Source organism: Epinephelus fuscoguttatus, linkage group LG19 (assembly GCF_011397635.1).
Source record: "Epinephelus fuscoguttatus linkage group LG19, E.fuscoguttatus.final_Chr_v1".
NCBI classification, from domain to species: domain Eukaryota; kingdom Metazoa; phylum Chordata; class Actinopteri; order Perciformes; family Serranidae; genus Epinephelus; species Epinephelus fuscoguttatus.
Window position 1 is genome coordinate 40,913,306 of NC_064770.1, and position 14,007 is coordinate 40,927,312.

Genomic DNA, 14,007 nt, shown 5'->3' on the forward strand with positions numbered 1-14,007 from the left:
CAGGTGGATGTTTCATGATCCAATGAAGTTAGAAGCGCTTAGGTGGTGTAGAACCCATATATATATATACATGGTGATGCACCTGTATGTTGTACACTAGATTTGATTGAGGTGGGTATTTGATATATATAACACACTGGGCAATAAGAGCATCCTTCTATCTATCTGAACACTATTCAGTGGCTTGAAGCCTTAAACCACATCAAATAATGTTACGTTATGCAGCGCTTTATTCACTTAATTGAAGAGTTCATGACCTCAGGTTTGTGTCATATCCCATTTATTCACTGTGGTTTCCAGAGTCCTTACAATAGAAAATCTCTCTCCCTCCTCTCTCTCAAAAGACCATTATTGTTGTACTAAAGCTACTAGTACAAAGTAGCCTGCCATAGATAAGATATCACCTCACTGTACAGGATTAAGTACAGCTTACTATAAAGTAGTTGCTAGATGGAGTGGTCCAAACTGATGTTAAAATGCAAATATTTTTTTAGTCAAATAATGTGAACATTTTCTGCAGCACCACTCATTTCTAAACCTTGGCTACGGCCCTGAGTGAAAGTATCACAGACCAGTTAAATTATGAAAAAATACTTTAATATCATCAATATACAGGAAACACACTGACACACACAGTTCACCACAGTGTTGACAAACCACAGCCAATCTGAACACGACTGACGACTTTACATACAAACACATGCTGCTTTCATGTGCTGTCACATATTTGACAATCATATAAAAAGGCAGTGAGAGGCCACAGAAACAGCTCTGTAGAAGAGACGACTTCAAACTTCAACAGCTGGCTGATTATCTTGGATTTTTGAAATTAAATCCACAACAAAAAGTTTTTTTTTTTCTTACAGGAACCTAAAAGCAACACAAGTAATTTTCCTTAGTTTACAAGGAGCCCTGACAGGCAGCAGTTTAACACATCATCACGACACACTGACACATTAAACCTGTCGACACCGACCTCTGCTGCCATGTTTGGTTGTTAAAGGAGCATTCCACTTTTTATTATTGAGCCCTTTACCTATAAATCCTGATCACTTCCTGCTGATCAGTTTCCCAATAATTAATAAATCAATGTATTTACGTCTTTTTATGATTTAGATTTACTGTTGTTTCCAGTCGACATCAAATCTGTCGCTTTCCAGCAGAGACGATACTGACGAAACATGTTTATAACTTTAAAACACTTGACTGAGTCCTGGTAACTGTTGCTCTGTTGATCTGCGACAGGATCCGACTTAGAGGCCAGAAGGATGCTGGGAAATGCAGTTCACACACAACTCACACAGATATATAAAAAAACCAACATATTAACAAGGAAAAATTCTAAAGACATAAATAATTCACAGAAAATAACCTCCTGTTGTTTACAAAAAAATATTTAATTACACAAACTCTGAGCTGGAAACCTGGAAATTTTAATACAGACTGCACGGAATGTTAAGAGGTTTTCACATGACAGCACACAGGCAGTCCAGCAGCTGTTGGTCCCGTTTGATCCGGCTCAGGGTGTGATGGTCCAGTTTGATCCGGCTCAGGGTGTGATGGTCCAGTTTGGTCCACTTTGATCTGGTTCAGGGTGTGATGGTCCAGTTTGATCCACTTTGATCTGGTTCAGGGTGTGACGGTCCCGTTTGATCCGGCTCAGGGTGTGATGGTCCAGTTTGATCCACTTTGATCTGGTTCAGGGTGTGACGGTCCCGTTTGATCCGGCTCAGGGTGTGACGGTCCAGTTTGGTCCACTTTGATCTGGTTCAGGGTGTGACGGTCCAGTTTGATCCAGCTCAGGGTGTGACGGTCCAGTTTGGTCCACTTTGATCTGGTTCAGGGTGTGACGGTCCAGTTTGGTCCGCTTTGATCTGGTTCAGGGTATGATGGTCCAGTTTGGTCCGGTCCAGGTTGGTTTCTATGGATACCTTCAGTTCTCAGAGTGTCTCAGTCCAGGAGGTGACCCAGTGTTTGGGCGATTTCCTGTTTCTGGACGAGGTGGCGTTAACTTGGATCAGGAAACCGTCAGCATCTGTGCGCTGCTGCTGCTCGTCTTTACCCATAATCCTCCCCTGGTGGAGCGCTGTAGCCCGCCATGCCCTCCGACGCACGAAGAAACCACACTGCAGACAAAACACAGAAACCCTGAACGTCCAACAGAAAGTGTCTCACACAGATAAAAATCACCAAAGACATGGTAAAAAGAGGCCGACAGAAACTCAGATCAGTAAAGATCAAAAGAGTTATTGATCAGCTGATGGATAAGATGCAGAAGAGTCACAGCTGGAAGGAAGGAAGAAAGTGAGGCCCCTCCCCCTCTGACTGAGAGCTGGGAAGAATATAGTCAGCGACACACTGACACAGTCAGCAACAGTCAGAACATTCAGAAACCAGTCAGAGAATGTCATAAACCTGTGAGAAACAGTAACAAACCAGCAATAAACCAGTCAGAAAGTCAGACACCTGTCAGAAACAGTCAGCAACCAGTCAGTAAAGGTCATCAACAAGTCAGAAACAGTAAGTTATCAGTCAGAAACGTTCATGAACCAGGAAGATACAGCTATTAACTAGTCAGAAACAGTAATACAGTAGGTGGTAACAGTCATGAAGCAGTCAGAAACTGTTATAAATGACTCTGAAACAGTGAAAACTAGTCAGAAATAGTGAGAATATCTCAGCAACAGTCAAAAACAGTGAGTAACAAGTTAGTAACAGAAACTAGACATCAACAGTCATGAACACTCAGTAACAGTCAGAAACCAGCCACAAACTGTCAGAAACAAGTCAGAAACAGCCGAAATCAGACAGACAAAGTCAGAAACCTGCCAGAAACTGTCAGAAGCCAGTCAGAAACAGTCAGAAACAGTCAGTCAGCAGCTGGTCCTTACAGCAGGGCTCTCTAGCAGTAGTCTGCCCAGCCTCAGTGCTCCTCGTGCAGCCTCTGGTTCTCAGATGGCTGGCTCTTCATGTGGGCTTTCTGGGTCTTTGCCTGGTACATCTCTCTGGTGCTGGCTCTCCTGAAGAAACCACACTGAACAGCAGGGAGCGACACAACGGCACTTTACCAACCAAGAGGTGATGACATTGAAAATTAATGCTTTTATTGTGACGAGACTGCAAAACAAAAATAATCCCACATCTTTGACGAAGTAGGTCCTGAAACGATGAGAAGTGATGAGACAGAAACTTTGTGTGTACAGTTTCCTGTTGTTTTCTGATGGACGGCCTCAGTTTACCTTCCACAGCAGAAGGCAAATCACAGCCAGCAGTACGACCCCAGCCAGGACAGACACCACGATAATCCACAGGGGGGCGCTAGAGTCCACCTGCTGCCCTGGGTCTGGATAAATGTGGACTTCAATCTGCAGAGGAAGAACACTGTGATTCAGGAGGTAACACAGGAAACTCCAAACACCAGGGGCCTGTATCACGAAGCGAGATCAACCTTTCCTGGGTTACCCAGACCTATCCTAGGTTGACTAACCCTAACAGTGGCAATCAGGATAATCGGTATCACGACGCTGGATATCAACTCGGTAACTCAATCCAGGGTTGCTTTATCAAGAGCCATGAACGCGCACGCAGCGGACCAATCACAATCATGAGAGAAGCGCAGCGTCACTGAGCGTCACTGAGCGTCCTCACAGAGCGCCGTATGTGAGGGGAAAAAGTATTTCTCATGTGAGGATCAGAGATTAATTCTACTAAAATATGAGGAGGAGAAAAGCAACATTAGAGAAAAGGCCAACACCGTGGCAGCTGCAGGAGGAAACATGCGTGGCAACGCATAACGGGATGAATAATGTTTAGTTTTAGTTTAGATTAGTTTATTTGCACATAATGTTAAAAACAGACAGTATAACATTTACAAGATTAAAAAAAGAAAAGTGCCGGAGAGGTTAGAAGCCACTAAAAGCTTATCAAAGAAATTCCCCTGTCAAAACATCAATGAAATCACATAATAGAGAAGAAAAGAAACGGGTGAGGAAAGAAGGAAATAGAGGAGAGAGAGGGAAAAATCAAGACAACACAAGGCAGCAAATAAAATGATGTGTAGGTTAAATGACTCATCACTGGTTCAAGTAGCTACAGTACCTGTACCTGTACATCTGACACTGATCACACCCTTGAATCCCATGAAATCAATGCTGCGCAGATGAACTGCGTGTATTACAATTATCGTCTAACATCATTGCGTCTGATAAACTGGTCTTCTTTGTCATAACGTTATATATGCTACAATAAAGCTTAAAGCTGACGCCACGATTAAATCATATCAACACCAAACTGATAGTCTGAATAAAATCATCCTGATATTGAACTGTGTTAGAAATTAACAGCTGTGCAGAAATATACCTAGTGTCCCTCTTTAAAAAACAAAAAGGAAAATCCCTCAAACACCATGAAGTGTAGACATGATAGGCTACTTTCCACATTTCCAGCAGCAAAGCTGTCAGTTAGGCCCATTATCTTTAACAGGGATCATTTCCTCCAACAAAACAAAATGTTGGCACTAATTAATGGTGCTATTAAGTGTCCGCTAATGATCAGTTTCTTTCTTATGAAGGGCTGGGATGAAAGTTCCACTTCTTTCCACTCCTTTTTGAACAATCTTTTCACTGTCTGTTGTTGTTGCTTTCTTTTCTTTTTTAATGTTCAAAATAAACTTTCAAATCAAAATCAATCAAATGAATTAAACTTCCCGTCATGACTGGGCTGCATTTCTGTCAGCCATCAACAGCTGATTGGCCAGTGGGTGGTGCTTTTTATAGGATCAGATTCAACCCTGAACTTACCCTGCTCCGGAGCAGGATAGCTGTTCAGAGTAAGTTACCATGGTGATCTACCCCGATAAGAACTGAACCGGCTTTGTGAGACCGAAAACCCGGGGTTAACCCTGAAGTTACCTCGCTAAGACATTAATCCTGCTTCGTGATACAGGCCCCAGGTGAGGATGGAGGAGGCGATCCTTCATCATGTTGTTGGTTCAGACTGTGGCTGTAATGAACACTGCTGCCTCAGGGGGGCGCTAGCAGCATTTAGCAGTTCAGTACCTCTGCACTGCGAGGCTCCATGTTGATGGTTGGTTTGTTAGTCTGCAGCTTCAGCGTCGCCCGGCCTTGAACCAACACGTTCCTCGCATCGCTGTAGTCCTGAAACACCAGGTCAGATATAGTCTTTTAATTTTGACCACAAGAGGGCAGAAAGGCAGAAACACTAACAAAGTTACATGAGCGGCTAACAGAGTTAGCACACAGCTTACTACTTCCACATGCAGTGCAGGTACAGAACAACATGATGATTCATGAAGAGTCTTTGAATGTCATTCAGATATTTTCTCTGTCAGCTCTGTTCTTAGCCTCCACCGACTCCTGAGGGAAAAATCTGTCTGTAGCTGCTGAGTGCGCCGCTGTGTCCCAGTGTTCATTCTGACAGCTGCGAGCGGAGCTAGCTGCTAACAGCCACCGCTGCTACTAACAAACACCACAAATCAGCAGCTCCACCATCCACAGTCAGACACACACAGCTGATAATTTTCTGCTGAATTACAACAGAAACATTCTGGTGCAGACTGTTTACTGGAGCTTATAGTCTGTCGCTCATCAGGCATCTGAAGATCATTACAAGCTGTCAGTGTCTGACAGTCCACCACCAACATTTAGATCACGTCTCATCAACAAAAATCAAACATAGATTTCATCTTAGTTTTTATTATCAAGATCTATTTTTAGCTCGTCATTGTCTCGTTTTCATCACGGAATAAAGGTTGTTAATAAAAAATTCTCATAGTTTTCATTGGTAAAATGAACACTGTGGTGTGAACCAGCTGGTCTCTGTCTGTCTGCTGTTTGCTGCTGAGGTGGTGGAGGACGGTGGAGGACGGTGGGTTCATCAGAAAACAGCTGATGGCCAAATTCCACCAGATGCGTGTTGGTTGCGTCTGCGCTCCGGCACGGCAGTGGAGCCGATAGGATTCAATTCTAGTCAATGTGCGTGTTTCCACCGGCTGCAGCTGTGCTGCATTCTGGCTCCGTCACAGCTGCGGCACTCCGGAGCCCTCCGCAACAGATACGCAGGACTTCTATTTTTGCCGGATGCCGGAGCACAACGCAGCAATTCAGCACAGAGCAGATCGTGCGGGGCAGGAAGTCGTGCACAGAAACACGATAAAACATCCGGTTAATTTTCAAAACAAAATACACAGTGTTCACGCGGATCATATTTCCCTGCACTACACCTTGAAAACGACATAATGGGCAGAGGCAGGCCTGAAGTCAACAGGTCAGAGGTTTTCAGACGTCATTTCACCCCGTTAACACCATAGACGAGAACATATTAATCACGGCAGCGCACCGAGATGTCTTCCGGCGGAGCTGCACCGCTCCGCACGGCAAACGCAGCCGGTGGGTATTGACGGACGGCAGAGCACGCAGCGGATAACCAGCACTGCCGTTCCGCAACGGACACGCATCCAGTGGAAATCTGGCGTGAGACTGAGTCCGACAGGAAACCTGCTACAAACTGAACAGCTCCATGAGGTGAAAAAAAAAGAAAAAGACGGAGACGTCTGGTTAAAGTTGAATAAAATGTGCTTTTTACCTCGATCATGGTGGAGTTCCACAGTCTGGCTCTGACAGTGAGAGTCGCTGAGTTGTTCATGTTGACCAGTGGACAGACAAACGTCACACACTTGGCCCCGTGCACACAGTTCTGCACACACACACACACACACACACACATTAGAGGACCGTCAGTCAGTTAACGTGTTCTCCAAATCTGAACCTCAGGCTTTTAAAGAACAACATGTCCTCTAAAAATGTCCTCCTACTTCAAAACTGTCCCCACTTTCTCTAAAAAAGTGTCCTGACTTTACAACAATGTCCTTCGTCTCACGTCCTCACAGAGACAGACACAAAGGAGACAACACAGCGGTTAAAGTACAGTCAGAAGTTTGGGAGGTCGTCTCGTCCAACGGGGACACCAGCAGTCACAGATTTTTACTGGGAGACACAGACCTACTGAGGTGAGTTTATTTTACACGTCAGAGCGCCCCCTGTGGGTGGCTGCAGTACTGCACTGACAGAAATGAGCGTGTTTGTACCAGAGTGTAGGACTTCTTCTTCTGTCCCTGCAGGTGGAGGACAGGTAGAGTCTTTTCCCTCTGCTCCTCCTCCTTCACCTGCACCTCCTCCTTCAGACTCCTCCTCCTCTTCTTCTTCTCCTCTGACAGCTGAACAAACAGGAAGTAGAAACTCATGAACAGAACAGATGGTTGGGATCAGACGTATGATGGGGAAGTGTTTCTGTTGATGCTGTGTCATGTGAACACACAAGTCACTTTGGATTCATTTAATGTTGGAGTTTTATTCATGGATGTACGATGTTGGATTTGTTTCTGATATAAAATATAAACACGACCGTCCTGATGGTCAGCTGATTATAAACTGAAGGAAACACACTGATCAGAGTTCAGTCCGACACTCTGAAGCTTTAAAGTCTCTGAACGTGAAGATGAGAGATTCAGATTCAGTTTGATGAAGTTGTGCTTAAAGATGCAGATTTGATGGGCTTTTATTTTGAAATGTGTTGCTCGAGCTGCTTTTATTTTGAAAGGAATCAGTGTGAGGCTGATGTTGCTATGGTTACCACGAGGTTGAGGGGGTTGACAATTTTGCCGGGCGGGTCGCAGCGAGCCTCTGACGTTCCGTTCACTTGGATCTCTGCGAGGTACAGCAGCCACTTCCCATTGGACGTCTCCCTCGGCCAATCAATCTCCACCTGCAGGTTGCCTAGGTGACCCAGGGGCTTCCCGCTGACGTGCACCTGTCGGAGCAGGACATGTGTCAACACCTGGACAGTTGATACACTGTCAGTCAGACTGATGGAGACAAACCTGGAAGGTGAAGAGCAGCAGACTGCCGATGTCCTCCGTCTTCTTCATGGCTGACTCACCCATCACATGACCGCTGAAGGAGGCGGGGCCTGGCAGGTTGATTCTGTCAGAACACAGGTGAGGTCATCAGCTTAGAGGTCAGGGGTCAACTTTAAACCTCTGACAGTGTATGATACGTACAGAGTGAGAGACGTCTGCAGAGAATACTCCACCAACATGGAGACGGAGACAGGAGACAGATCGGACTGCTCACTGAGCCTGAAGACACGGAGACACAACTCAGTACCTGTCCAACACAACACCTGAGTCTGTGTGTGTGTGTGTGTGTGTGTGTGTGTGTGTGTGTGTGTCCTACGTGGACAGCTGCAGCAGAGACTGAATCTCTCTGGTGTCTAAACTGATCTCAGACGGCTGGAAGATGATCAACACCTGAACCTGAAACACAGAGACAGACGGAGGATTGGCAGCAGTACAGACAAGAGTCCACATGTCCTCATACGGTTTGTATGATATCCTACGAATAAGCGCCCCAGGAGTTGTTGTTATCTCCTTCACATAAAGCTTACTGAGGTTAGGTTTAGGAAAAGAAACACTGTGAGGACGAACCTTAAACTGACTCAAAGGTCACATGATTCTGAACGCCAGTCTCCTGGGCGAAGTCCCAGAGTAAAGTCCCATCCACCGCTCCGACCTGCCTCAGGTGGTGCTATTCAAAGTCGAGGAAGGACCCTTAATCAGCTGAATTTCAAGAAGGCTACGTCATCGAATCCCACCGAAGGACTGTTCCAATGTCAAAGATCCTTTGAATTCTACCAAGGACATAGTCCTTCCTTCAGAGAATTTTCAAGGACACAGTGTGTACCTTCAGCGGGCATGAAGAACCCATGACTTGCCTAAATTGAAGGTGGGGCCTCTTCAGTGATGCACACCTGAACACTCACTATGCTGTTCCCATGTGTGTTCACTGAATATTAGGAAGGAGTCTGACCTTGCCTCTGTAAGACCCGGCATGTGAGGACCTGTCCTACCAAGGAAGCATCCTTGACTTTGAGAAACACCATGGGACTGCTTCATTGTTTACTCCTGTCAGCATATTGGTCACATGATCACAGCCTTTCCATTCAGTGGGTAAAAAGTAGCAAAAGGACTCCCGCACACTGGCCAACTTGCAATAAATCATTTATTTGCGACGTTTCGGTACTAGACCTTCATCAAGCAAACAGTTTTTTGTTCATGAGGAGCCATCTCCTTGGTATAACTCTCAAACCCGTAAGTTAAAACAAATATCGCGAAAATTTGAAAGGAATTGGCGATTAACCAAACTGGAAGAATCTCGTTTAATCTGGACAGACAGTCTCAAAACTTATAAGAGGGGCCTCCGCAATGCCAGAGCAAACTATTACTCAGCATTAATAGAAGACAATAAGAACAACCCCAGGTTTCTTTTCAGCACTGTAGCCAGGCTGACTGAGAGTCAGAGCTCAATTGAGCCTTGTATTCCTTTAGCCCTTAGCAGTAATGATTTTATGAGCTTTTTTAATGACAAAATTCTAACTATTAGAGGCAAAATTCATGACCTCCTGTCCTCAGATAGTACCTATCTAACCTCAAACACAGCTGTAAGACCTAATATATATTTAGATTGCTTCTCCCCAATTTCTCTTCAAGAACTGACCGCAGTGATTTCTTCATCTAAATCATCAACGTGTCTCTTAGACCCCATCCCAACTAGGCTACTTAAGGAGGTCTTTCCTTTAGTTAACACTCATATATTAGATATGATCAATATATCCTTATTAACAGGCTATGTACCACAGTCTTTTAAGGTAGCTGTAATTAAACCTCTACTAAAAAAGCCCACCCTGGATCCAGAGGTGTTAGCCAACTATAGACCAATATCTAATCTTCCCTTTATGTCAAAGATCCTTGAGAAAGTAGTCGCAGACCAGCTGTGTGATTTTCTCCAGGATAATAATTTATTTGAGGAATTTCAGTCAGGATTTAGAGTGCATCATAGCACTGAGACAGCTCTAGTTAAAATTACAAATGACCTTCTGATTGCTTCAGACAAAGGACTCGTCTCTGTACTTGTTTTATTAGATCTTAGTGCAGCGTTTGACACAACTGACCATCAAATTCTACTGCAGAGACTGGATCACTTAATTGGCCTAAAAGGTTCTGCACTGAGCTGGTTTAAATCTTATTTATCTGATCGTTTTCAGTTTGTTGACATTCGCAATGAACCATCCTTACGTACTAAAGTTTGTTTTGGAGTTCCGCAAGGTTCTGTGCTCGGACCAATCCTGTTTACTCTATATATGCTTCCTTTAGATAACATCATTAGAAATCACTCTATAAATTTCCATTGTTATGCGGATGATACTCAGTTGTATTTATCGATGAAGCCAGAAGAAAGTAATCAATTAACTAAACTCCATAACTGCCTTAAAGACATAAAAACTTGGATGAGCACCAATTTCCTGATGTTAAATTCAGACAAAACTGAAGTTATTGTTCTTGGCCCCAAACAACTCAGAGACTCTTTATCTGATGACATAGTTTCTCTAGATGGCATTGCTCTGGCCTCTAGCACTACCGTAAGAAACCTCGGAGTAACATTTGATCAAGATTTGTCTTTTAATTCTCATTTAAAAGCAAAAACCACGGACTGCATTTTTTCATCTGCGTAATATTGTGAAAAATTAGGCCTATCCTGACCTGAAAAGATGCAGAAAATTGGTCCACGCTTTGTTACCTCAAGGCTGGATTACTGTAACTCTCTATTATCAGGTAGGTCTAGTAAGTCCTTAAAAACTCTCCAGCTAATTCAGAATGCAGCAGCACGTGTACTAACAGGAACTAAGAAACGATCATATTTCTCCTGTTTTAGCTTCTCTGCACTGGCTCCTGTAAAATCCAGTATTGAATTTAAAATCCTACTGTTAACTTATAAAGCTCTAAATGGTCAAGCTACGTCATATCTTAGAGAGCTCATAGTGCCATATTATCCCACCAGAACACTGCGCTCTGAGAACGCAGGGTTACTCGTGGTCCCTAAAGTCTCCAAAAGTAGATCAGGAGCCAGAGCCTTCAGCTATCAGGCTCCTCTCCTGTGGAATCATCTTCCTGTTACGGTCCGGGAGGCAGACACCGTCTCCACATTTAAGACTAGACTTAAGACTTTCCTCTTTGATAAAGCTTATAGTTAGGGCTGGCTCAGGCTTGCCCTGTACCAGCCCCTAGTTAGGCTGACTTAGGCCTAGTCTGCCAGAGGACCCCCCTATAATACACCGGGCACCTTCTCTCCTTCTCTCTCTCTCTCTCTCTCTCTCTCTCGTATCCTATTACTGCATCTAGCTAACCCGGCCATTCTGGATGTCACTAACTCGGCTTCTGCCAGATGCCTCCTGCTGCTGCTGCTGCTGCCATCATTAGTCATTAAAGTCATAAAATGTGGAATCTGCAAAAGATTTTGTCATCACTAAGATTTTTCACTAATCAGTAGGGGCTCAAAATTTTTTTGCAGCAAAAATGCATACATATATAAATAGACATAATCAGCAGGTCACATTGTTAGATGAAACTGGTGATATATGTCCATATTGATGCGTATCCAGAACTGACTGGAGCTGGATAAGAGAACCCCCCAACAATGTTTTCCTTTCAAGCAAATGGGACATCAAGATCCATGTTTCAACACAGCATTCAGTATATGATCACAGAAATATATTTAGGAGCAACTCATCATTCAAACCCTTGGGAGCCAATCTTTTGCAGATTCCACATTTTTCAGAAACTAGGCACAGCCATAATGTGTTGGTTTTGTCATTTATTGTCATTGTAAGTGTGTGTAGTTCAAAATGAACAAAATGAACTTTGGATCATTGTTATTATGTGTATATTTCGATGGTAGATGTGCCTTTTTGTACTAGATATGGAGATTTGTTCATTAAATATGTCTGTTTTTAACTTAGAATGTAAACCTGTCTGCTAAAAAATATTTTGAAATACTGATTTATTTATAATTGATTCAATATATTATGCATTTCTCTTCTGGACATGTGGGGATTACTTTAGACTGATGTCACACAAAGCGTTTTGTTGTTTATTTACTGTCTCTTTGTGTTGTGTGGTTAAATTACCCGATGATGATTTTGTCCTTCTGTGTTTACGCGTGGGAATGGGATTGGTCGTGGAGAAACGACCACTCCCTATTTAAGATGGCTCCTCATAAACAAAAAACTGTTTGCTTAATGAAGGTCTAGTACCGAAATGTCGCAAATAAATGATTTATTGCAAGTTGGCCAGTGTGCGGGAGTCCTTTTGCTACTCTTTGGTCTTTTTTTCTCCAACGCACCTGTCTTGTTTTATAGATGTGCGAAGTGCTTCCTTCATTCAGTGGGTAAACCATGAATTACTGGCTCGTAATTACGTGGGATTTGTATGAATCTGGGTGCATTACCTTTCATTGGAAAACATACAGACGTGCAGGAGAACAGCCTACAAGAGTACTAGCAGTACTACAACGGCAGCAGTACTCTGTCCAGAACCTTCTGTACCTTCTGGTTACTTTTGAACGGGTTCCCCAGCTCACAGAGAAGAACGTTGTCGTCAACAGAACATTTCACCACCGCCTGGACGTCACCCTGAAACACAAACAAACACAGGAACAGCTGTAGAGGAACCAGTCCAAGTCAAGTCTCAGGTCTTTCAGTGCAACTCTCAGGTCAGTCAGTTGAGGTTAACTGAACTCATATAGCACCTTTCTAGTCTTCTGACCACTCGTTCACTCTTTCATACACTGGTGTTCGAGGCTGGCATCACAAGATCAGGGATCGAACCACTGAACATATTATTAGTGGTCAAGCCGCTCTACCTCCCAGGCCACATACACTAAATCAGTGATGTCCTTCAGGGTATGTCCAGGTCAAGTCTTGCGTTAAGTACCAATTCAAGTCCCAGGTCTTTAAGTCTCAAGTCAATCACTGAAATGTAAATAATAACTTCTCATTAAAACAGTCACACTGAGTCACACACTGATGGAGCAGCCACCAGGATCAGTTTGGGGTTCAGGGTTTTTTTTGAGGATGCTCCAACATGCCGACTGAAGGAGCTGAGGATCAAACTGCTGATCTTCTGACTAGTGGACGACCCGCTTTACCTCCTGCTTCACAAACACTTAATCAGTGAAGTCCTTCAGGGTAAGTCCAAGTCAAGGCTCGTGTAAAGTACAGAGTCAAGCCCCAGGTTGTTTAGAGAGAGGCAAAATCAAGTCTTGAGTCCAGTTCCACGTACGTCAGAGCGAGTCTTTGTCAGGTCTCGAGTCTGTTTTGTTTCCTGGCTGCTGAAAGCTGGATGACAAAGACCTTCAGCTTCACTACCTTGGTTCGGACTCCAGAGTAAATGAGTGATGCCGGGATGCTAATGTTCAAAACGGTGTTGTGAGCATCCTCCGCTGGTCGGCCCGGTGACAGTGTGTTGCTGACGTTAACCTCCAGAAACAGGCGGTTGATGCTGCTGTCGTAGTGCAACACCTGACTGTCCTTCTGCCTGGAGACACAGAAACATGTACGTTAGGAGGAGTCAAAGTCAAGTTTAGAGTCCTGAGTCGGGCCTGCGGGGTCAGTCCGAGTCAAATCCAAAGTCAAGTCCTTGTTTCAAATTAAAGTTAAAGCCTGAGGAGTCTGATGAAGACGAGTTCACTCACCTGATGAAGGGTTTCTGGTTCTCATCTGTGAACTGAGCCGTCATCTGCAGGTTACTATGGCAACGGTTATCAGAACCACAGGCCTTCTGGATATGGATCTGACGGACAAAGAACATCTGTGGTTTCTGTTTGTTTCTGACTTTGGTTTGGATCATTTGTGACTTGGGTTCTGACCCAGGTTGTGATCGGTTCTGTGGTGGGATCAAACGGGAGTTCAAATGGGATCTATGAAGTTGTGAGCTTGGATCTTATTTTGACCTGGGTTCTAACTTTGGTTCTGATGGGTTCTGACCTGGGTTCTGTTGGGTTCTGACCTGGGTTGTAATGGGTTCTGACCTGGGTTCTGACTCTGGTTGTGATGGGTTCTGACCTGGGTTCTGACTTTGGGACTGATGGGTTCTGA

At 44.1% G+C, this 14,007-nt stretch overlaps 1 protein-coding gene across 1 annotated transcript in view; it reads right to left on the reverse strand.

Moving 5' to 3' along the window:
* Positions 1-575: 575 nt before the first annotated feature.
* The window catches only part of LOC125879227 (integrin alpha-3-like), a 40,944-nt gene continuing 27,512 nt past the window's right edge, over positions 576-14,007 (reverse strand). The window contains exons 17-28 of the mRNA XM_049560964.1: positions 13,605-13,702; positions 13,279-13,447; positions 12,457-12,543; positions 8,253-8,332; positions 8,078-8,155; positions 7,898-8,000; positions 7,651-7,827; positions 7,106-7,234; positions 6,604-6,714; positions 5,058-5,156; positions 3,240-3,365; positions 576-2,126 (exon numbers count right to left, since the gene is read on the reverse strand). Of these exons, the coding sequence (XP_049416921.1) occupies positions 1,941-2,126; positions 3,240-3,365; positions 5,058-5,156; positions 6,604-6,714; positions 7,106-7,234; positions 7,651-7,827; positions 7,898-8,000; positions 8,078-8,155; positions 8,253-8,332; positions 12,457-12,543; positions 13,279-13,447; positions 13,605-13,702 (1,443 nt within the window). The 3' untranslated portion in view covers positions 576-1,940. The remainder of the gene's footprint in view (positions 2,127-3,239; positions 3,366-5,057; positions 5,157-6,603; positions 6,715-7,105; positions 7,235-7,650; positions 7,828-7,897; positions 8,001-8,077; positions 8,156-8,252; positions 8,333-12,456; positions 12,544-13,278; positions 13,448-13,604; positions 13,703-14,007) is intronic.